The following is a 25846-nucleotide window of genomic DNA, read 5'->3' on the forward strand; positions in this document are numbered from 1 at the left end:
TGAGAGAATGATAAGTGTGAGAGGCGTAGTAGTGTGAGGGGAGATGCGTAAGGGAAGGGCGTAGTGAGTAATGGAATGCGCAGAGGGAGGGGGAGTAGGGGAGGAGAGGGAATGGTGAAGGACAGAGATGATGGGGTAGTGAGTGGAGGGGAGGGAGAGAGGGGTGTGAGTAGTGGTCTGTGGGGAGAGGGGGAGGTAGTTGGTAAAGGGGGAAGGATTATGGGAGGGAGGGAGAAGATAGTAAGGGGAGAAGATGAAGGATTGGTAAGGGGGAGTGAGAGGGAGGAGGGTGTGGGGAGGAATAGAGACAAGAGGTTAGTGGGGAGAGGGGAGGGGAGGGGAGGGGAGGAATAGAGACAGAGTAGTGAGGGGAGGGGAGGGGAGGGGAAGAATATGACTCAGATGGTGATGACCCCTTGCATTCCTCCTCCCCACGTCTTCCCCTCTCCCTCCTGATCTTTCTCGTTCTTCCTCTTCCTCTCCTCCCTTTTCCTTTCCATCTCTCGCTCTCCTTTCACCCTTCCCCTTCTCCATTCTCCCATCCCTCTTTTTCCCGTCTCTCCCCTTCCCTCTCCCTTTCTGCTTCTTAAATTCAAGAATGATTTAGAAAGTGATAAAATGGAAGGTAGAGTAACTGAAAAGATCTATGCTGGTGATTCCCCTCCTTCTTTCTCCTCCTCCTCCTCTCTCTCTCCCTCTCCTCCTCCTCCATTCTCTCTCCCTCTCCTCCTCCTCCATTCTCTCTCCCTCTCCTCCTCCTCCTTTCTCTCCCCCTCCCCCTTCTCCTCCCCCTCCCCACTACCCCTATCGTCATGGAGACCCACCATCTGCCGTCTCCCCTTAATCACCAGAGAGAGAGAGAGAGAGAGAGAGAAACTACTCCTTAACCTAATGCGAATTCTCAAAACAGAGCCAGAGATGAATGAACAGAGCAAAGCCTTTTTCTTTAATTCATAAAACCTGATTGCTGACGTTGCCCAGAGCCTGTGTGTTGGTATTTTGGCAGTGGAGAGAGAGAGAGAGAGAGAGAGAGAGAGAGAGAGAGAGAGAGAAATTGTTTTAAGTTAATCTAAATTGAATGCTTCTTACGTTGCAGGTTCTTATAACAGGGAGGGAATGTGTGTGTGTGTGTGTGTGTGTGTGTGTGTGAGAGAGAGAGAGAGAGAGAGAGAGAGAGAGAGAGAGAGAGAGAGAGAGAGAGAGAGAGAGATGATTGTTTGTTTTTGTTTGTGTGTGTGCTTCCGTGTTTGCATGGAGGGAGGAAAAGTGTTAGCTAGATTGATAAATATAGTGTGTGTGTGTGTGTGTGTGTGTGTGTGTGTGTGTGTTAGGACGAGGACAAAGTGTATATGTTTAGTGGTGGTGTCACTCTGCATACCAGCACACCACGTCACTACACCACCATGCCACGTCACTATGCATCACACCAGGGAATATACCATCACACCACATCAACACAATTCACACCAGACTTGCCGCAACACCATCATATCAGTATAATACCATCACACCATGTCAGTATACCACACATCACTATCTACCACACCAGAGACTACACCATCCTACCACAAGCCATACCACACACAACACCACCACCAGAAAGTCATACCACACGCCATCATCATACCACATCTAACCTCACCTGTAGGAACGTTTTTCTTTTTCTTTCTTTTTTCTCCTGGTACACCTCATGGTATTACACATTACTAAGCTGCGTAATAGCCACATATACCTGGTATTATCTTACAGGGAGACACCTTCAACACCAGTCCGGGAAAAGAAGTATCGCTCTGGGTGATATGTTTTGCTTTATATTTTGCATAGAGTCAGAAAGTATACAAATATCTGGTGTTGTTCAGTAAATAGAACACACACACACACACACACACACACACACACACACACACACACACACACACACACACACACACACACACACACACACACACACACACACACTGCGTCAGGGAAAGATCTCTCACCAGGGGGGACTTAACGAGTGGATGGAAAATTCTTTAAACCTTACAAAGCACTCCAATAACCTCTACAGACCAGAGACTTGATTTTTTTTTTTTAACTGCGTGTTCTAAAAAAATCAAGAAACAAGAGACGGTCTCCATTTACCCCTTCAGTACGCTTATAATCTAGTTGTTGATTAGATTTCTCGAGGTGGAAAGTTTTAGAGAGGGTAAAATAGCATATGACTTAAAAGAAGGAGGAGGAGGAGGAGAATGCAGGGACACACCTCACAAGATATGGCAGAGCAGGGTAGAGGGGGAAGGAGGGGTATTGTGGAGGGGAGGGGAAGCTGCTAGAGGCAAGAGGGGAAAGGGGAAGGAAGGGGAGGGTGTGGAGAGGGGTAGAGGGGAAGAGGGGGAACGTGGGAAAGAGAGGTGAGAAAGGAAATAAAGAAGTTAGGAGTAAGAGGGGATGTGGAGAGGAGCGAACGGAAGAGAAAGGAGGGAGAGAGAAGAGGGAGGAGGAAACGAATGGTAAGAGAGGTAATTAAGAAAAAAACAGAGGGGCTGAGAGGGGAAATGAGGGGAATGGAGGAAGGAGGAGGTATCTGCGTTAAGCGAGGGGAGGGAAGGAGACGGGAGAGGGAGAAACGGTAGGTGAAGAGATAGGATGAAGAGAGGGATAGGTGCGAGGAAAAGGGGTAAGGTGAGGGGAAGGGAACCTGAGAAGAAATTAGAGGGGAGGGGAAAGGAATGAATGGAAGGATAGGGAGGAAGGAAGGAAGAGGGGATACATGAAAGGAGGGAAGGGGAGAGAGGAGAGGGAAACTGAGGGGAAGGGAAGAAAGATAACAGGCGGGAGGGAAAACGGAGAGGGAAGGGGAAAGAGGAAGGAAGAGAAGGTGAGGGAGAGCAGCCTGAGAGACAAGGGAAAGGGGAAAAGGGAGGAGGGGAAAAGGGGAAGTTGAGAGGTGTGGAAGAGGGGAGTGAATTGAGGGACAGGGATGTGGGAAGTAGGAAGAACGGAAAGGAGAAATGAAGATGTGAAAGAAAGGAATAAGTAGTGGGGCAAGGAAGTGGGCAGGGGAGGAGGGGAAGAGGGAAACTAAGGGGAGGGAAAGAAGAAAACTGAGGGGAGGGGAAGAGGAGAGATTGGAGGGGTGGAGGGGAAGGGGAAAGGAAGGGGAAAAGGAAGGGGATATGAGGGTAAGAAAGAGAAACCTGAGGGAATAAAAAGGACAGAGAGGGAAAGGAAGAGAAGAGACAGGAGGTGGGAGGGAGGACATGGAGGGGTAGAGGGGAGGGGAAAGGGAGAAGTGAGGGGAGGGGTAGGGAAGAGGGGAAAGGAGAAGTAAGGGGTATGGGGGGGAGGGGTAAGTCTGGCACTGCACCTCACCCTGGCCCTATCGGTGTGCCAGTGTGGAGCGGGGACGCAGTGTATATGTGTGTGACCTCTCTTGGCACCACACCACCACACCACACCACACCAAACCACACCAGATCCCCTCCACCACACACCACACCACACCTCACCACACCTCGCCTCTCCACCACACACCACACCTCACCACACCACACCACACCACACCAGATCCTCTCCACCACACACCACACCACACCACACCACACCACACCACACCTCACCACACCACACCACACCTCACCTCACCACACCTCACCTCACCACACCACACCTCACCACACCACATCCTCTCATGGTCTGGTGGTGCACGAATTGTAGGGAGAGATTGTGTTTCGGAGACTATCCTGAAGAGATTGTGTTAGGAAAAATGTGTCAGAGAGGCTGTGGATGGATTGTTTTGGGAGATTTTGCATTTTTTTTCGGTGGTGCCAAAAAAAAAAAAAAAAGACGCTCAGTGTGGGACAAATATTTCGCCCACTCTTCCACTGCGTCTGCTTCACACTTATGGCATGTCCGTCACTTTCCTCTCTGCCGCATAATATCAGAGAATCATCTATGGACTTAGACACATACCAAGCCTCTCGCAGCTCAGGAAAAATTAACCAGCAGACGAAAGCGAGAAGAACGGGTGAAATATTAGACGAACTTTCCCCCTTAACAGCACATGTGGAATAGTGGAGGTGTAGATTGAAAGATATTTATGTGGAGAACTGACATTTATTGACGAAGATAATTACTGCAAGGAAAAAAAAAGAAAAGAAAATGGGTGTTGCGGAAGATTGTTAACGTAAATGGTGGATGTTGCAGGAAATGATGACGTCAGAACATACTGCATGCAACAGTGGAGTATGAGGTGGAAAAATAATAACCGTGAAAGTGGATGTTATGTGATGGCGACATAGGGAAAATGACTTGCAGAAAATTGATGTGAACGTCTAAATGTGGATGTATATTGCAGAAAGTGGCGTGGAAAATGGATGTTAAAAAAAATATTGATGTAAATGATGGGTATTGCAGAAATTGATGCCAAAGAAGATGTATATTGCAGGAAATGATGCCAAAGAAGGTGTATATTGCAGGAATTGATGCCATAGAGGGTGTATATTGCGGAAATTGATGCCATAAAGTATTGATTGCACAGAAAACGGTGACGCAGATAATTGATTTTTAAAAAGATGACTTTGAAAGTGGATATTGCTGAAAATGATGACGTAGAAGGTAGATACTGCGGAAAATGATGACGTAGAAGGTAGACGCTGCAGGAAATGATGACGTAGAGGGTAGATACTGCAGAAAATGATGACGTAGAAGGTAGATACTGCAGAAAATGATGACGTAGAAGGTAGATACTGCAGGAAATGATGACGTAGAAGGTAGATACTGCAGAAAATGATGACGTAGAAGGTAGATACTGAAGAAAATGATGACGTAGGAGGTAGACGCTGCAGGAAATGATGACGTGGAAGGTAGATACTGCAGAAAATGATGACGTAGAAGGTAGACGCTGCAGGAAATGATGACGTAGAAGGTAGATACTGAAGAAAATGATGACGTAGAAGGTAGACGCTTCAGAAAATGATGACGTAGAAGGTAGATACTACAGAAAATGATGACGTAGAAGGTAGACGCTGCAGGAAATGATGACGTAGAAGGTAGATACTGCATAATTTGTTGACGGAGAAGATGGAGGAATGAACAGAATTTTTGAAATGTCCGAAACTGCAAAAGATGAGGCAGAAGTTGACATTAAAAATTATTACCTAGAAGATGTATGTCGCTCTAGTCACGATTTTCAAATTTTTCTAGAGTTGCCCCAGCCTTGAGATGGTTCATGGTGACAGTAAATTAGCCATCTTGTTTTGGGGACTTCTCAGTTGCAAAAATAAATAAATAAATGAATAAATAAGTATGTAAATAAATAAAGGTCTGTGTGGCCAATATATAGAACTAGAGTTGGCGCGAGTGTGAGAGGGTTAACATGCCGTATTGCACGAATTATGAACACTATAATGAACTGCAGCTTACAAAAAAAAAGAAGAAGAAGAACTCCGGTTAAATACACGACACAGTAACCTATAAACAGAGAGAGAGAGAGAGAGAGAGAGAGAGAGAGAGAGTAAAAAACGTGGTTCCTGAGACGTAAGGTAAACATAGGTAAACACAGCTTTCACTAACATAAACACTGCCACCGTCACCTCGCACACAGGTAAAAGGAATATAAACACAGCCACCTTCACTTCACACACAGGTAGTAGGAATATAAACACAGCCACCCTCACCTCACACACAGGTAATCGGGAGGTAAACACAGCCACCCTCACCTCACACACAGGTAGCTGCGACGTAAACACAGCCACCCTCACCTCACACACAGGTAGTAGGAATATAAACACAGCCACCCTCACCTCACACACAGGTAATCGGGAGATAAACACAGCCACCTTCACCTCACACACAGGTAGTTGGGAGATAAACACAGCCACCCTCACCTCACACACAGGTAGTCGGGAAGTAAACACAGCCACTCTCACCTCAAACACACATAGTGGGAAATTCTCGGACTCTGAGCTGTGTTTATGTCTGTGATTTATCCGCTTTAGTACGAGGAAGCTTCTTTGCAATAAATTCTTGAATCTGGTGACGTAAATTCTTCGTTTATTCTTGCTACGTGATGGCGATTTTTTTTTTTTTTTTTTTTTGAGTGTTAGAGAGACTGTTTGTAGTGACAGGGTTAGTAATAGTCTCCATTAATCCATTTATCACCTAATGACTCAGTAAGCTGAAGAAAATTGTCTAAGATGGCAAGAATTAAAAAAAAAAAATGGATGGAAACGAAGAGTCACCATCATGATTCATTTGGTAATTTCTTCACAAATAAGATCTGGAGAGAGAGAGAGAGAGAGAGAGAGAGAGAGAGAGAGAGAGAGAGAGAGAGAGAGGCTGGTGCAGGGTATAAACTGAGGAGTGAGGGAGGAGGATGTGGGGCAGGTAAGACTGGCTGGAGGGGAGCCAGACGTAACACATGCAGCTAGACAGGCTACCTACCTACCTACCTACCCCACCATTGTCCTGCCTAACCTACCTTCCTACCACCGCATGCACCTAGATCGTCTACTTTCCCACCTACCAACACATACGCTTAGCTTGTTTCCCCACTTACCTTCCTACCTGTCTACCTGTCCTTAAACTACCCACTTACCTTCCTACCTGTCTACCTACCCTCCAACCTACTTACCTACCCCACCATTGTCCTATATTATGTACTGCTTAGTTATCCCCTTCCCCTCCCTCTTTGTGATCTTATTGAGGAGACCATATTTATTTATTTTTTTCCTGTTTCGTTATATCCCTGCTAATATGCGTCTTTAATCTTTTCATTGCTGTGAACGAATTTCCCTGTGTTTCTTGGTCATCTTCCGTGTCATTCCGTGTGAGAATATTTGTAGGGCCGAACCTGCTCTTCTGAGGTAAAGTTGTTGAACCCCGGTCTGTCCGTCCGAGCAGACCCGTCGACCGTAGGTAAGAAACATCCCATATAGAATTACCCCATAAGTTGTCTACACTGTTGATGTCTGCAGTAATAATAATAATAATAATAATAATATCTAAGCACGTGACGCTTACCTTTACCTTGCGTCTCTCGATGATGATGGTTTTACGTCACAGAGGCGCGTGGTTCCTGTGTAACGTAAGTCTCAGATCTGAAAGCCATGATAGCCCCCTTGGGAATGTGGCAGGCGTGGAGGAGAGGCGGGATCTTGGCCAGGCTTGCCATTACCTCATTCACTTCTTGGCCGCCATTTTGGTTCCTCTCGTGGCTATGATTCATTTCCGCTGAAAGGACGAAGAGAGAAGTGGCCATTTTTTTTTTTTCTTTGTGCCCAGTTTTTTTTTTCCCACCAAAATTAGTTATCCAGGTTACGGCAAAGAATTGATCTTAAGTTTGTGAATCATGACCTATGCTTATAATGATCCCGGTAAGTTTTTATCCCCAGGGTTGACAGTCATAAAACAGCTTACGATAATTCTGTCCTAGTTTTATCCCGTAACTAAGATTTGTATTTTTGCTGGTAGAGAAAGGAAATGGGGCTGTAGATTAAGTCTCTGCAAAAACACCATCACCACCATCATCATCGTTGTCGTCACCATCATCATCATCATCATCATCATCGTCGTCATCTCCCCCTCCTCCTCTTCATGCTGATCATCATCCTCATCATTATCGTCGTCGTCATCGCCTTTTTCCCACCTATAGTAGTAATGGGTATCTTCATTTTTCCGAGACAAAAACGATTTCGAGTTACTAGAGAGAAATTATGATGTTTTGTGTAAGAGCGTGAAATTATAATTAATTTCGAGAAATTTTTGTCAACTATTAAATCTAGAATCTTCCCATGATTGTGTTCCCTGTAAAGAAAATATGAGTTACAAGAAGAAAATTCTCGTAATTCTGTGAATCCCGTCCCAAGTAATTAACTTTGCCGCAGCTGGCTCTGCAGATGTTAGTGGGAGGATTACACACACACACACACACACACACACACACACCGCTCGCTGGTGCAGTGGTAACGCTCTCGCCTGCCAACTGGTGGACGGGAGTTCGCGCCTCGCTCAGGTTGCGAAAAGTTTCACTGACGAAGTGGGTGGTTACTGTCCCCCTTGAGCAAGGGGACGGGTGTGTGCGTGTGTGAAGGTCACAGCCTTGCCCTAAGATCGGACTATATGAGCTCTCAGCTCCCTTCCGGGAGGGTAAAAGCTGACGATCACGACCATCAAGTGATCCTGACCGACCCGGTGAATTACACACACACACACACACAAAACTCCAGAGGTGTGTTTTCATCCTTAGGCTATTTCAGTAATATTTCGTGGTTACATGAAATTCGATGTGCTGTAACACTAAAGAGTCTCCTTGGTTACTAGTTAAATTGACCCTCCAGTCTAGACTATCCATGGCCATCAACCGAGCTGGAAGGGGTTAGGGATATTTGAGAGTAAATTAAAAAGACAACACGAGTACAAGCAAAAAACTACAATCCATCAGCATCTGGACCTACTAGGCAATCGGATCTCTTTTTTCATGCCAGTCTAACGTATATTTATCCCTGTTTCGTGTGATTTCTCCATTTATAAGTACTCCTCTCATCCTTTTTCGTGTTCCAAAGCCTCGTTTCCTTTTAGAAGGGCCTTGTCATTATCCTTATACACCTGTTTCCTTTTCCTCATATTTCCCTTACCTCCACCTCTTAAGCAAGGTTTACGTTAATCTAAGTACACATGCCAGAAGAACAAATGCTCTTCCATTCAAATCCTCTTCGACATGAAAATTGGTGCACGAACTGATTACCGTTTAAGTTAGCAAAAAAGCACTGTGTATTCAGAGCCTTCCATTACCGATGATTTGAAGAAACTTGGTAATTTATGCAGATTTTACCATACTTACAGTGAAAGAACAGTGTGAATGCGAAGACAGAAAACAAACTAAATGATATTAAAGACAAATATTCTCACGATTTGAAAGTATGAATGGAAAGAATCTCTGGCAAAAGTACCCGAACAGACTCGTGTGAACCTAATCCCCAGCTGCATAAAGCAACATGAACTTCCTAAGGAATCTCATTCAGGTAAATAACTGAAATGATGGGTATGGTAATGTAAGGAATAAGCTATGTAATGTTACAATATTAAGCTAAGAGTCTTTACATTTGTGTGTATTCTTTTACCATTCATTACAAGCCCCAACACTAGGGGAACGATGTTATTAAGGCCAAGCATGAATGGGTAGATTATATCAAGTAAGCAGTCATTTATCATCATCACTAAGGCCTCTTTTCCCACCCTAGGATGGCATGGGAATATACAGGGTGAAATAAGTATCATTTTAGAGTTTTCGTGTAGCCTCCCCCTTAATTTCCTCGCTCCCATCCGTTTTCTCTGATACGCGTTGACATGTAAACAAAGCCAGGTTGGCTGGTGATGGTGGTGATTCATTTCTTCGTAAGGGTGATTGCGTCATCGTTGTGACTCGAGGAATTCAGTGATCCTCATTTATCTTATCCGAAGGAAATTAGGTTGAAGATGACGTACTCTGAATAGATGTAAGTAACGCGTATTCATGGCAGTATTAAGTGGTTGGGTATTGACTTTTTGGCCTTTGACCTTGCCTGAAGGAGCTGAAGCAAAGTAAACGTAAGATTAGCTTATTATAGTGCTTGATAAGGGTTAAACATGCTGTCGTACACCTGATAAGATATATACTTAGAACTGATAAATGATGCAATAAGATGATAGATGCCAAAACGAAACAACCCTGAATAAGGATTTAATTGGATAGGTAATACAGAATGATAATGGTTCTTTAATTGCCACTGTGTACAGATTTATGTTCTTGTTGCAATAGAGTCATAGGCTTGTTTTGAAGTTAGAGCTGCATGGCTTTGATACTGGATACCTTATGGAATCAGTACCGTACCATTTTTTGATATTCCACCTAGTCTAATTATCTGCTCTGTTTCGTATACGAGCCTTTTTATTGTCAGATTGGTACTGAGTGAGGGATATGAATCTCGTCTATGCATTCAGGGCCGGCCATAGGACCTGCACGGCCCAGTTGGAAACATTTTTGGTTGGGTCCCCAGGTTCACCATAATAATGCATAGTTCACTGCTTGTCATACTCATGGAGATAAAGCTTATGATATACACTCAGATTATATCATAGGAGGTTCAAAAAAACATAAAATCTGACCTGCATCAAAAATTGTGGCATTTGTAGCTTGGAAGCTCCCTGTGGTCGAAGTAAACAAACTCTTTCACATTCGTACAAGACTTCACAGCCCCAGGTCCCATACTTTTCTAAGGAAATTCACTGTCCGAACCATCACCACTCTCACCTACCCTAGCTCCGTATCGCGGGGCCCCGTTGGGAACAATGGGTCCATTTGGCTAAAAGCTGGCCCTGCATGCTCTGTCTCTTAATTGATCACATAAGAAACTATTGTATGGATCATGTATTAAATGAATTTTATTTTCTTACAGGGTAGCCAGTCTGCTACTAAGGCAGATCCTGGACAAAAGAAGGTTGGAGAGTGTGAACTGTGCATTCTGTAACATGCATCATTTCTCTTTTTATTTGTGTGACAAAAGCCACATCTGCTGTATTATTTTATTTACTATAGCATGCAGTATGAATAATTAACACGTTCCTAATTTATTTCTTTGTTTGTGGGTATGCAATAGTTAATAATTTATAAGATGAATAAGTTTGTCATATAAAGCTGCAGAATTTATCATGAAGCTTAATATTTAAACCATTGCATCAGCAAAGCATGATTTGCTCGTTTAATTATTGCCTCGGATTTTTATTGCAGCTGAATTGCCTCTACAGAAGTTTTCTTGGTTGTATTGTTGCTTGCTGATCTGTAATGTTTTATTTTTATTTTTATTATTTTTTTTAATAATCTTGGCATGGATGAAGTTCACAATAATTGACAAGTGATTTACGTCAACTTCAGTAGGGAGTTTGCTACTGCTTCTCTTTCGATTTACATTGTACCATTACCTACATATAATTAAGAATTTTAATACTATGCTGTACAGTATAGTATTGTGCTAAATTGTATGGTACTGTGTTAAATTTCTGCATGGTTAAATTCTTTTGAGTTAATAGATTTTATGCATTGGAGCAGTTTGATATTGTAGCCTATTCTTCATTTGTTTTGTATTGGTTATCATCAACTCTCCATCAAAACTATACTAACTCCTTCCTAATTATGCGTCAGTGTACCATACAATTTTGGAAAAAACGCTTCCATTTCTGACTACATGATGCAAGACAATATTCTATAAGTTTAAAAGAATATATGGCCATAATATGAAACTTCTAATGTTGACTTGAGGCTGGAGGAGGTTGTGGCCAAAGTATCCATTTCAGAGCACGATTTTTATTACAACATCTCAAAATTATTGATTACTGTCACACTTACTGTAACAGAAAATATTCCTCATTCAAGTAACTTAAAGTCTGTAATGATATCCATTCATATCATTTGAAACCTTAGATTATAAATTGATTCTGTTTTAAACTAAAGTATTAAAATGCAGTTTATTTTGGTTAACAAGAAAAGCGGCATAAACATTTCATCCCATTTTTTCACATACAAGTACAGTACTAGTTATTCCTGCATTTGTAAATAGCTACTGAACAGTGATATTCAGCAGTTTGTTCATCTGGTGGTTACATTTATGTCGTCAGTAAGGCATGTCCTGTTGTAATCTTGTAAAGTATGGCACCAGATTTTCACAGCTGATGTATGAGAGTGATTCTGCCAATGAGTATATTTCTTTTACCCCATAGTCAGGAAAGTATTAACCCCTTCACAGAGATGATATCTTGTGTTAATTATTCACATGACCTCCAGATGATTTTCTTCAGCTAATGAGACATATGGCTATGAAGCTGACTCAGTAGATAAGTAAGAGTAAAAAAAAAAAAAAAAAGACATTGTTTCCTTACAGTGGGGTACCAATATCATCTTGTATGTTTATATTCAATACAAGTACTGTATATATACCGGTACATATTTTGTATGCATTAAACTTCTGGTGTTGGCTATAGGATACATCATCATCATTATCATCATCATCTAATCCTGTGTTGCCCCATTAGGAGCATAGGAGCCTGGGGCTAGGCAAATTGGTCCTGACATTTAAGATGAGAGTGACCAGCCTCACTCATTGATATTACAGCACTGTATTAAGATAATTTTCAAGATTCAGTAATTGATTGGTAAGAAACATTGAACTGTGTAATTATTAGTACTGTACTATATTGCACATATGGCACTGTATGGTGCACTATTGACATTTTGTTTAGAAAGGGTCTTTACTGTATAGTAAGAATCTCATACAGCACTGCAGGAGTGTTTCTTGTTGTACAGTACTTTATTTATCTGTATAGAAATTTAGCTGATGTAACTTTTATCATATCTGCTACATATTGAGAAAAATTTGAGGATAGCTACCATACTCTGCAAAGATTGACACATTAGGACTACTATTGGAGAGCGATGTAGAGAAGTATGAGGAAAAAAAATTATTTGTAAATAGCATTGGTGAAACCTGGCAGCAGTAGTTTTATCATCATCATCATCATCCAGACCTCCTTTTCCCCCTAGGGCAGGGTGAGGAGTAGCAATGTCTTTTAAGTTATTTTTCTCCACGTCACCATGTCTTTCAGTTTCCAAAAACTGTGATTAACCACACTGTTTGTTTTTCTGTGCAGGGCCCGGGTACAACGGTTGGCTTGGGCGGTCCTCCTGGTGCAGAGAGCCCAGAGCAGGAGGGTGAGGGTGCCCGGGAGCCAGAGGTTATCACACAGGAGCACCCTCCCCTCACCACTGCCTCCCCATCCCCTCACACACCTTCATTTCCTTCAGACTCACTATCACACAGGTACTGAATCTCTTCTTTAATTATGTAAGATATACAAAATATGCAAAAATAATCCTGATCCAGGTCCTCTACCTTGTGTCGTACAGTACGTCATGTAGGCATCTCCGATCAAAAGGGCCTAACATGCCAAAAGTAATCCTATAACGTTATCCGCCAAAACCGGGGCACAACCAAGGCCATATGTAGGACCCTTTCAGTTGGTGACACCTTATATCATCCTGTGCTGCATTGCATTAAACTGTATCTGTGATATTAGCCTATGGTCCTGTGAAGTGAGCATTAGGTTTTTCATTTTTGTAAGACTACAGCATACAGACTATGCAGATAATTTATTCTATTTAATCAAACAAGCAAAGAGAGCCTATTATTTATCTTCTCCATTTGGAAGTAGTTACAGTAGCCTATATTTAGTCACCTATACTGAGATAATTGAGCCTAGGCCCCTAGGGGGCTTTCTTCTATGCATTTTTAATTGGTCCCCATCACGGCTTCAGCCAAATGAGAGTGTACTGTTGACAACAATTAATCCCATCAACTTACTTGATGTTTTTCTCCTTGGACTTTGAAAATTAATCTTGTGAAATAGAGGCAGATGATCCCAGTGGCACTGATACATGGCCAAATAGTCACCACTCTCAGTTGGCACAAATTTATGAGGATGATAGTCAAGAATCTGTGGAGGGAGAAGTAGGAGATTTGACAGAATTTTGTTGCCAACTATATATCTGCACATATTTATTGGTATTTTTCTTTATAGATACACTTTGAAAAATGAAGGTGAAGTTAATTCAAAATTTTGCCTTCCAGTCTCAGCAAAGAGGGTGATACCAATTCTGTAAGTGAGGACACCTCCACCTATGCTTCGTGTTTGACTGAAGAGGCTGCCACTCCCAGTGAAGAGACCCCACCGCAACAGTCTTCACAGGAAGGAAAAACTAACGACTCCACTCTCAATTCAGGTAATTCAGAGATATTAATTTACTGTTTAACTAGCTGCAGTGGAATGTCTCTAATCCAGTTATGCTTGGGACTCGGCACTTGCTTGATTATGGGCTTCACTGGATTGTTATGGGGACTTGTTTTTAGGGGAATATTAATCATTGCCCAAATACAGTTCACTCCATCTTGATGCTGAAAGAAAAAATTCCATATTCTGTTACATCATGTCACAGAATTATGTCAGGGAAAAAAATGTTCAGGGTGTCTAGAAAGGCATGCTGGGTTTTCAAAAACTATTACTGTGAGTAAGCTGCTTAGTATAATGTTACAGTATTTAGAAGCAGTTTTTTCTATATGAAAATGTAACTCAAATATCAAGAAGTCCTCTTTCAGTAGAAAAATAAAAAAGGACTGGTAAGTTATGCCATTTACATGCAGTAATATTTGTAAACACAACAGGAATTTGTGGACCTCCTGTTTATATATCTTTAATTTTTCCCTTTTATGTGAGGCGGTTTGGTAAGGAACAGAATAATTGCTGGAAATTTGAGTTATTGATTCCTGAATTGAAGACACTCCTTTGTAGCCATACCATATATACTGGTACTGCTCTTAAAATTCTGTTACAGTCAGTAGCTACAGTGTTAAGAACTGCTCACATTCCCATGGTCTTTGTGACTCCATTCATGTAGATATGATAATATCAATGTGTGGGTAGTATGCAAAATGATAATGATCTTTTATGTATGGCATATTTATTTAGATATTAAGGAGCGTTGTGGTGTGGATGTGGATGTGATAGGAAGCGTTATGAGGAACACATTGAGGTGGTTTGGCCATGTGGAGAGGATGGAGGGTGAAAGACTGACGAAGAGAGTGTATGTGAGTGAGGTGGAGGGGGGAAGAGGGAGGGGGAGGCCGAGGATGAGATGGAGGGATGGGTTGGAGAGGTATATGAGAGAGGGGGGTGTGAGTTGGGAGCAGGGCAGTGAAATGGCAGGGGACAGGGCGACTTGGAGGCGATTTGTTTGTGGCCACCCCAAACGGGATTGAGGTGTCTGGCAGTAGATAGATAGATATTTATTTAGTTTAATGTTTTTTGTATTTATATGTTTTGTTAGTTGTTATACTTTGTTGAGTGAATGTTGAAACTCTTTTATTACTCTTCATAGGTGCCAGTCACAGACATTTATGGAACAACACTTAGTTTTATTTTTGACATTTCTACATGAGAAACTTATTTTCCGGGGTTGTAATATATCATGCTTTTATCTTTAACACTGCACAGAGGTTGACCGTTTTAGCAGTACCTATACTGTATATTTTTGTTGCCATTTTATGTTTTAAACTATATGTAGAACTGGTTTGATATGTTTGCTGGATTATTATGTTGATGTAGTGGACTTTTCAGAAAATTTATAGTAAGAATATGAATTATGTTCTCAGTTGATTTATTTAAATGTAATTGTAATCATAAAAATAAGGATAAATAGACATTTACTCCTTAAAACAATGAAACTGATTTTGAAACTTTTTCCACATGGTTTAAAATGTACATTAACTAGTTCCTCTCTAATCTTGTTCTTTCTAATAATATTTGTTTGTTTCCAGCTTCTGACACTGTCGCTCAGATCAGCTCCCATAATGGGGCTAAGAAAGGTATTATATAGTATTCTAAATGTTTGGATTTTTTTTTTTTTTCTGGCTGACTTTAGTTGAGTGCACCTCACCCCTGCATAGAACCAACATTGTGTTTGGCACCTGATCACTACTTAGCATAGCAACTTACTGCAGAAAAATTTGGTTGACTATTTATGATACTGTACAGTGGAGTAAGTTTGTTGTGTATATCCATATACAAATCATACTGTAATGTACAGTATGCAGTATATTACAGAGTATGTATTTATTTGTACAATTTATGATTTTGTGTGTGATTATTATTTTGAAACCCAAATAACGTATTAAATTCCATTAAACATTCAGTATATTATTTTATTTGTCATTTTCCATGCAATAAAGTCTCTATATGTTCAAACATTGTAAATAAATTTTAAGGGCTCATAGATTATTATGTATAAGTGTTTGCCATTCCAGATATTAATAAGTTTCTTTCCCTATTATTTCCTTCAATTAATCCATATTTTAGGTTACAATTATTTTTGTTACTAATATGACTGAAATCACAAAATTGGGTCTGCATATATCACATGCTCTTGCCTCTGATCTCACATGTATGTTTGCTGTAGTTAATAGTCATCTGTGCTCCTCACTTTGTGGTTCTCAGCAACATTACTCACCAGCCTCTTGAGTTCCTGTTTTCTACTTAAGCTTGTATTACCATATATTCTAACTTTTATAGTTTCAGATATTTTTAAAACATTATGAAATTGTTATTTCTATTTAGAAAATATATCTTACTGTAGCACAAGCCACTGTCTCACTAACCGTTAGGAGTATCATTAGTATGATGACCTCTCACACAAAGCTAATTTTTAAGAGAAGATTGTTTTCTCTTGGCACACACAAGTGCTTATTATTTATTAATGTATCATACATTAGATATGTAGCAGTTTTATAAAAATGTAGACATGTAGGCTCACAGAATTATTACCATAGTGATTTTAAAAAAGTACATATAGAGCATTTTACAGTAGTTCAGTTTAGATTTGTAAACCATTGTGTAGTTTGCATCAGTACCTGATATGTAAACCCTTTTTATGTTCACAGTTGTAAGGGCTGTATAATAATATTCTTATATTGCTAGAGTTCTTTGGGGGATTGTCAGGAGGAAGCAAAGCATCAGTGAGATAGATAGATCAAGGTTTCTCATACCAGTTGAGACAAAGGGGTGAAGTGAGCCTTTAGGCCATGATTCCAATGGAGCCATAATCAGACTCTCCGGTTAATCAAGAGTTATTGTTTATACTGACATCATCTTTATGAGCAAACTTTTGCTTATCCTGTTGATGATTAACAACTACAGTAGAATATTTCAGACTGAATTAGAAATGAAACCAGGGTGCTGAGTTTAAATAATCTTGAGTAAGGAACTGAATTAGTTTGCTATTTACTTTCTGAAGATTAGATGAAAGGTTTAAACAGTAGTTACAGGTGTGGGGTATACTCCTAGGGTAATGGCATCAGTTACATGTAATTAGCTTCAGTGTAATCAACACTTGTATCATATGAATAACATCTTTATGACCACACCAAACACTGATGCAGTGATAGACTACCATCTTCAGATAATTTCATACTTTTGTAATGTTTAATGTTTGCCTATTTAGATTACTTTTCACCACCTTTCTAACATGGTTACAAATTTCACTTATCTTTTATTGTTGGTGTTTATTTATATTTTTTTTATTTTCAGTATATTATTTCTTTATTTATGTATATTGCTTTGGTACTAAATATCCTGTACTGGGTAATTATAAACAGTATTACAGATTTAATCTTCTGAGATAAACAGTTTTCCAAGCTTTGTAAATAGTAAACAGTTTTACAAGCATTGTAAAAAAGGAAATAACATGAGAAACAGAGTGTAATAACATGTAAAGCTCCTTTGGTTTGCAGCTGTGGTTTGGTTCACTGCTATGCGGATTACTTAATTGTACATATGTTGCCGAGCCTTTTAAATTCCCCCTCATTCATAGGGACAGGTGTTGGAGAGTGATTAAATCTAATCTTATCAGTGTGCCTGACTAATGTTCAACCAGTTTGACAACTGAGACAGTGGAATATTGCTGCATGTGGGAGATACATACGTCCTCTTTGCCTGATAATAGTGTGTGAAAGTTAAGCATTATATACGATTTTGGGTAGGGTCACTTTTATTTAACTCTTACTAGAATATTCTGCACACAGAGTTACCAAATGAAGCAGAATGGTAAGTATCATTTGAGTGTATCTGCTTTTTTAAGCACGTTTATCAGGCAACAAAGGCTATTGTTACATTTCCTGCCCATCATTGTCATTCTGGAACAGTTGATACAAGATGTCATTCTTCTCTTGCTGTATATCCCGACGACGGTCTGCTTCTAACTCCAGCTTCTTGTCTGCAGATTCAGAGTACGAGAGTGCTGAGGAGGTCGACATACCCCTTGACGCCTCGCCTGACTCAGTCCCTTACTCATCTTCAAACTCGGCCTCCATTGTTGAAGAACAACCGGTTACAGGCGAGAATTCTGCTGTCACTAAAGGCAGCAGGTCAGAGAGCACCAGGAAAGAGGTGATTGATTCTTCTGCTCTCGTTAACCAAGAAGACTTCTGTGATACTCAGGTTGCAGATGGAACAGCTCCACAACAGGAGCACTTGCCACCAGCTTCTGATATTCCTGTGACCACTACAGACAGTTCTGTGACCTGTGGTGCCATAAGTCAAGTTGATGGCCACCATTCTTCTTTACCTGTAGATGCAGAGAGGGAGTGTGTGCCACAAATACAGCCTGAAAATTTGCCAACTCTTATAAGTGAGTCATTGGTGACTGTGACGAAGAGTGAAATTATTGAAGACTCTGTAAGTGAGAAGGAGGTTCTGATTGATGAAAGAGTGGTACTATCTCCAAGTGACATACAGTTAGAAGAGAAAGTCAGTGAAGTTGTACAGTCAGATAGTCCATGTGCAGATAATAACATACCTGCTAAGGATAAAGTACCGGCAGATCCTGAGAACATCCATGTCTCGGAGTTAGAGACAGACAGTACCCCAGAAAACATAAAAAATAAATCAGAAAGTACCTCAATAAGCCAAGCAGTTGAAGCCGAAAGTACCCCAGAGGACAAAGTAGTTGAGCCTGATATTATCCCAGAAAATAAATTAGCCGAAGTTGAAAATACCTTTGAAAGCAAAGTAACTGAGTCTGAGATAACCCTAGAAAGCAAAGTATTGGTAGATCAGACTGAGAATATCCCAGCAGCCAAAGTAGAGGAGTCTGTCAGTCCCCCAGAAAGTGAAGTTGTTAAAGCTGAAAGTACCCCAGAAAGTAAAGTACCGATAGACCAGACTGACAGTACTCCAGAAACAAAAGTGGTAGAGCTTGTCAGTCCCCCAGAAAGTAAAGCAGATCAGGGTTCAGAATTACCACTAGATCAAGAAAACCAAGTGACTCACAGTGAATCAATATCTGAAGCCCAACCTGTAATAGAGACAGGAGGGAGCAACCAGCAGCACCTGGAAGTTGAAAACCAGGGGAGTCCGAGTGAAATAAAATCAGATGCCCAGCCAATAAAAGCAGCAGAGGAGAGCAATAATTCTAATTCCTCCCTTGTGTCTGAAACCACATCTGTACTGCCAACGGAACCAGAAAAATCAAAAGAAGCTGGAGGTGTAGAGGAGAATAATCAGAAACATATTGATAGTAATATTGATCAGCCTCATGTCTCAGAGGACATAGAGCCAAAGAGGGAAGAAGAGCAACCAGTACAGCACTTAGAGGATCCAGGTGATATACCCATCCCACCAAGTAAGGGTTATAATCTTGATTTTCTAGATTACCTAGATGATCCTAACTTTAACCCATTTGCTACAAAGTCTGGTATCCGTAGCACCCCACCACCTAGCCCTGACCCCACCTGCAAGCTTCCTCCTTTAAAACCAGCTGTCAGGAAGAAGGACAAGAAGACAACTCAGGCTGCCCAAGACCCAAAAGCACAAGTAGGGGAAGGGACAGCAGAAAATAATCAAAAGCCGGATACACAGTCAGTGGAAGAGGACAAAGGAAGGCTTCAGGCAGCACCACCTGACAGTAATATAGTTTCCAGTAACAACAGTGAAAGTTTGAAACAACCAACAGAAGCAGAAAACACTAATGAGAGTTTAAAACCATCAGAAGAAGCAGAAAACTCATTTGAGGTTGAGTTGGATGATCCAGTAAAACCCCCCAGGAAACCAGGGAAAAGACCTGATCCAAGAACAAAGAAAAAGCCTGTCAGTAAAGCGACTCCAGTACCAAAAGTTGTTGAGAAGAATAATAACACAATTGAGAGTGAAAAAATCAGTGATCCAGTGATAAAAGCTGAAGTAGAAGAAGAACTTCCAATCCCTCCATCGAAAGGTTATAATTTGGACTTTTTAGATAACCTAGATGATCCAAATTTCAATCCATTTGCAACAAAAACTGCTGTAAGAAATTCACCACCAAAAGAAGGATTTACAAGTAGTAGTAACATAGAAGAAGATAAACCAAAAACAAAAGTAGTCACAGCAAAGAAAACTCCACCAAAGAAAGGTTTTGCTGTTGTAAAAACTAAAGCCAAAGCCAAAGTACCTGATAGCAGTACCAAATCTTCTGACACCACTCCAAAACAAGCTGTAGACAGTAGTGTAAATGAAGGCGGTGAGGATGGAGAGGAAGAGTCAGTTGTAGCGCCGAAGAAGGGATACAACCTTGATTTCCTTGATGACGCTAACTTTGATCCTTTCAAAACCCGACCAGCCTTTGGTGCTCAGGAGGCAGGAAGTCTCAAGCCTGCTGTAAATTCTCAAGAAGTATTCAAGACTGAAGAGCAACACACTCCCAGTGCCAAGGAAGAATCTGTATCAGAACCTGATTTAGTAAAAAACAAAGATACTGATAAGGACAGTGGTATTTATCAAGATTTACCAACACACACAAACTCAGCAGACGAATGCTCGTTAGAAACAGAGGGTGAACAGCTTACCAGTGAATCAGATGAGCATTTAAAAAATAATTCAGAAGTAAGCAGTGAATTATCACCTGATGTTACTGACAGTCCTAAGGCTGAAACTGAGAAATCACCTGACACAGAGCATGTATTAAGGAGAGAATGTGTAGCAGATGGTAGAGAAACTGAAGTAGTCAAAAACGTAAATACCCCTATATCAGAAAATCATCAGTCAGAACCATCACTGGAGTCAGAGAAAACAGAAAATACCACAAATAAATACCCAGCAGAAGATACAGAAAGTGACTTAAATGTACATAAAGTCCCCTCCATTGGAACAATCGGCCAGCTCGACAGTCTAGAGTTTGATCAGTTGCTAGGTCATGAGGCCAGTCGACTTGCGGAGGAGTTTATGAACTGTTCCACAGACTCTGGCCTTCCTGATTCAGACGAGAGTACCCCAGTCAAATCAGTTCACCCAACCATGGCGGACACCAGCTGTTCCAACAACAACTTGGATGAGAATGTTAATCCCTTCCAGAGGAGCTCCAAGCTGTCAAGATCACCTCCGCTTGGCAAGAGAGGTGCTGTGTGTGGCGCAGAGAGCAGTGAAACAGTGTCCAGGGCAGATGTGTTCCTTTCGCGGCGGTCCCTGAAGCGTGAGAATGTCATGGGCGAGGAGCGGATGGTGAGGAACTAAATGAGTTGTTGTTAGTGTGATATACTTTACCCTTTTTTTTTTTACTCTATCCTGGCCAGCAATTTGCATCTTTTCACATTGAATACTGAGTTGTAGCAAGAGATTAACACCAGAATATGATGTCAGTCATGAAGAAGCACAGTGAAAAGGATGTAGTTAAGGTAAAAGGAATATTGGCTGTATTTTCATTAGCAGAGGAAATGTACCACCTCTTCCAAAGTGATTCATTCTGTTTGAAAATGTATAAAGATGTCACAGTATCATGAGCGTTAAGAATTAGACAGCAAAGCATAACTCTTCAAATGCAGTCTGTCATTGAATCTGTTGGCTTTTTTTGCACAGGATACTGCCAGCATGGATGATGATTCGGGTATTGTGTTAGGTGTACGCTCAGACTTGGAGATGGATGCTAACCACAGTGAGGCTGGACCTGAAATTGCTACAGGTCTTACGTCCAGTGACCTACGATGTGCTTCACAGTGTAAGTTTCAGTGTTGTAGTGTCAGTACTTGCTTTTTATGCCTTATTGCATGCCAGTGCATTTAAGATGCTTGTCCCAGCATTTAATATTATTAAGAAGTAATGCATGTGTATTCATTTTAATCTTTTCCTTATAACTCCTTTTAACAGGGAAGTTTAGAAAGGGATATTGACTTTTTAAAATTAGTTATACCATTAACTTCTTCAGCCCAAGGATATCATTTGTTCAGTATTTTGTTTTGGCTAAAGCCAGATGAATTTATTCAGCAAAGGAGCGCTGTCCCTGTTCAGAAGTGGCTAGAAACAGTCGTCATTAACCTCTTCAACACTAGTTATGTTATTCTGATTATTGCCAGATTACTTAATTCTACTTGGGATGGATGTTTTTAGGTTTAGGGGATTTAAAACTCATTCCATTAACCCTTTTAGCCTTAAGATATCTTTTTAGTTTTATTTTATGCCGGCTAATGCCTGATGAATTTATTCAGAAGTAGGCAAGACAACCTGGGCTGAAGGGGTTGAGCTTTCCTAATGAACTAGTGAATACTATAGTTAGAAGAATGCTATTTTGAAAAAGTTAATCCCACTTATTTATTCCTTGGTTTAGGTCTATCTATCTATCTATAGCCCGACGCCCTAATCCCGCAAAGGGTGGTTTAGGTGCTTAAAAAAAAAAGTAATGATTATTCTTAATGCCATTGTTTCAAAGGTTGGAGGCCATATTTCTTTTGAGCTTTAATGTTGCTACTTTAATGTGAATATATTGATTAATATACAGTATTGTATTTTTGTACCGGTAGATATACGGTATATAAATAAATGAGTTTTATTTGCAAGTAAATTTTTTTTTTCGCATATGTGCCTGGTAGTCTCCAGCAGGAATTAGATAATATAATGAACATACAATATAGAACTTTTATATTCTTCTTACTTGTTGCATGCTACAGTTTGCCACGTGCTTCTGAATTTTGTTAGATATTTTTGATCCTCCATAAAGAGCATCACTTTTTTCCTCTATTTATGTAGACATTCATGTTGATAAATTTACTGTACACATTACAGTATTTGATGACCATAATTAGGTCCTTCAGTTCATTCACATCTTTTGTATGTTATTCATGATGCATCCCAGTGATTTTATTCGTTAGGAAAGATTTGCCATACTGTAAGGATTAATGAAGGCTGCATCTAACTCTTCCAGTTTGAAAAGTCTCTCCTGGATTGAATAAAATCATATGGAGATAACAAGAATGTAATTAAATACATCATTGAACTCAAACAATTAAGCAGCCTTGATATGTTGGTCTTGAATCATCTCCAGCATGATAATTCTGGTATTAAAAGTTATTTGTCCTAGCACCGTTTTTTTCCCTTGTTCTGGAAAACAAGTAAGTGAAAACTGGTAGTCAGACATAAGTGGGAAGGGGTTTCATAACTGGATATTCAGTAGTATTTTGTGGACAGCCATAGAGTAGAGAATAACAATCTTTTGGTGAGGAATCGTCTCCCATAATTCATCCATCCATCCATCATCCAATTCTATGTTGCCCCATGAGCAGCGTAGAAGCCCGAGGCTAGGCAATTTGGTCCTGACATTTAAGATGAGAGTGACCAGCCTCACTCATCCCTGAGTGGCATTACATGAGCAATAACCCCAACCACCCCTTGGATATAGACCTTCACCGGCTCAATCCAATTGGAGTGCTGTAATTACCCACTAAACCACCAGGTGCCATAATTTGGTTATATGGTTACCACCCAGCATAGTAAATGGTTTCCTGGTGTACAGGAAACCATTAGGCTTGTCACTTAGTGTAGAGTCACCCATAGGCAGAAGGAAGAGGAAAGAATGAAAGAAAGAAAGACAAAAGAGGGAGTGTAAAGTCACCCGTAAGCGACATATGGATATTCAGTAGTATTTTGTGGACAGCCTCGGAGTAGAGACTAACAAATCTTTTGGTAAGGGTTTCTCCCCCTCACAAGTAATGGTCAAGCACTATTATTTTCTGTTCACCCTTTGGTTGCAAGTCACCTTCTGTACATTGCATTTATCTTGGCTGACAACAGATAGTATGACTGCACTCATGAGAAATAATTAATGTCTTGGTTGAAACTAAAGAACTTTGCATATTAATCCAGAGTATGATAGATGATTTTATTCAGATCCTAGAAATGTGGCAGTCAGAGTGTTATTATTCACTGTAAACATATTGATGCTTGCAGTACCTATTTTATTTTGTTGTGTTGCTGCTTCTTTATATTTTGTTTGTGTTGTAGATATTTTATGATTTTAAAGATCTTTTCTCAAGTTTTTTTTTTTATTGTTTGAGTGTTTTATATAGTGATGAGTGTTGCCTTATCAGTTTCCTTCACATAGAATGGATTTTATTTTTTGTTTGCTAGAATTTCTCACTGTAAGATAATTTCACTAAGGGATTTTATTTTTTCTCATTGCCATTTTTGGATTTTTGTTAGAATAATAGATGTGATATTTGTGTTTGCATTTTCAACATGTGCTTGCCTCCCTGCCTGCCTGCCTCACGCATGCCCTGTGCTTTTCCTACCTGACTTTTACAGTGAAAACAGAAGACCAAGAGGAAGAGTTGTCTGACCACATAACTGATGAGGAGTTCCTTGCCTCTGAAGCATGTGAGTTGAAGCACACACTTCCTAATTTTTTGTTACATCCAAGTAAAGATAGACGTACCTGGGCCTGAGATTGTGAACAAAGTCACTCTCTTTATTCCTCTAAATTCTTCCATCTTTTGCAGTGCTCTCACTTAATCTAAATAGAGTCAAGATTAAACTGAATTACTGTACTGACACATAATGCGCCAGATTTAACCATGGATATCGAAAATGGGTTAAGAAGCTATTACTGGATTTTTCCAAAAAGCCATTATACTGTGTTTACTTAACTAGTCTTCTTTCAACTTTTTTTTTTGCCAAAAATGATGGAAATGTGACCAGAACAAAGTAAATGGAGTGGATTAACACCACAGATTGTGCTGGAATAAGCCAGTGGATAGTAAAAAAACGAATTAAACCGGACCAGGCTTCCAGAAAAAATATCACTTGGATCACCAGAAACAGAAACAGATAGACCAAATTTTCCCTACTGGATCCCTGCTCTAATTGAAATGCTGCTCATTCATTACTGAGTACAGCACAGTACCTGAGATTTGCTTTGTTTTTGCATAATTTCAGGCACTGGTTTAATTAAATATCACAGCATGGATGGTTCTCTTTGATGAAAATCACGTTAGTTACGGAGGGAGTATTAAACTGAAGAGTATCTGCTTAGTCACTAGTAATTATAGTTTAGTTTTTGTTAGGTGTTTGTGGTTAGATAAAGTGGGTTTTTATTGATGTAGTTTGCATGTTATTTTCTTCAGTATTTTCAGTGTAGGACTTCCCATTTTTCTCTATTCTGAGCTATAACCAGATATGGTAGTTATATGTTTTTATTTATTTATATTTTTTTAATGTTCAACAGACACTGTAATCTAGACAGTTTGGACTGTAGCTTTAGCACTGGTGATAGATTGCAGCATGAGAAGATGGTTATTTTTTAGTTAATATATGGTACTATACCAGATTCCCATACTCATCATGGTTTAGAATACTGCACAGTGTAGGAGCATATTCTGTAGAAGGAATGTTGAGTGCAGATTACCTTACAGTCACATTGGTACTTTAGTATGTGATTAATGAATAAGATTGTTGATGTTAAGTGTTTACCTAGGAATAATCGTTGAGCTTCCCATAGGTGTGATACTTTCTGATTGATGTACACTAGTCAGATGGTATGGTCATAGCATGTATTGGAGTATGTATTACTGTATTTTAGGAAGGTACCTTAACCATTGAAGTGAGTATAGTTTTATAAAAGTATTTTATATAATTATGGTGTTGAGAGTAATTGTGTGTTCATTTCTTTGGGTTGTACAGTTTTCAAGGAAGCTACAGATATGGAGCATCAGTTCAGAAGGACGCTCGTCTCACCACTACTAGGAAGGTCAGTACAATATATATATGCTTCTTTCCATATAATTAACTTCTTACACTTAAGTTGCCTGCATCTCAGTGTGAGTCCCTCCTCTCTGAAGGGATAATGAGTTCTTTGATCTTGCATAATATGCACATTGTCCTGCATATATTCCTTATTTTTGTTTAATTATTAAGTAGCTGATGGGTAAACATTTTTCGCCTGTTGAAGTAACTTTTGGTTCATTGTAAAGTTGTTTTGTAGTCAGAGATGATT

General features: G+C 40.1%; 1 protein-coding gene across 2 annotated transcripts in view; it reads left to right on the forward strand.

The window, feature by feature from the left end:
• The window catches only part of LOC145395065 (uncharacterized), a 226630-nt gene that overhangs the window by 113448 nt on the left and 87336 nt on the right, over nt 1–25846 (forward strand). For both annotated transcript variants that reach the window (XM_080268826.1, XM_080268827.1), the window contains exons 2-7: nt 12664–12833; nt 13641–13792; nt 17840–21090; nt 21445–21583; nt 24160–24231; nt 25534–25600. In XM_080268826.1, coding sequence (XP_080124952.1) covers nt 12664–12833; nt 13641–13792; nt 17840–21090; nt 21445–21583; nt 24160–24231; nt 25534–25600 — 3851 coding nt within the window. The remainder of the gene's footprint in view (nt 1–12663; nt 12834–13640; nt 13793–17839; nt 21091–21444; nt 21584–24159; nt 24232–25533; nt 25601–25846) is intronic.

Source organism: Coenobita brevimanus, chromosome 29, assembly GCF_032717465.1.
Source record: "Coenobita brevimanus isolate Jiangsu-jjx chromosome 29, ASM3271746v2, whole genome shotgun sequence".
NCBI lineage: Eukaryota > Metazoa > Arthropoda > Malacostraca > Decapoda > Coenobitidae > Coenobita > Coenobita brevimanus.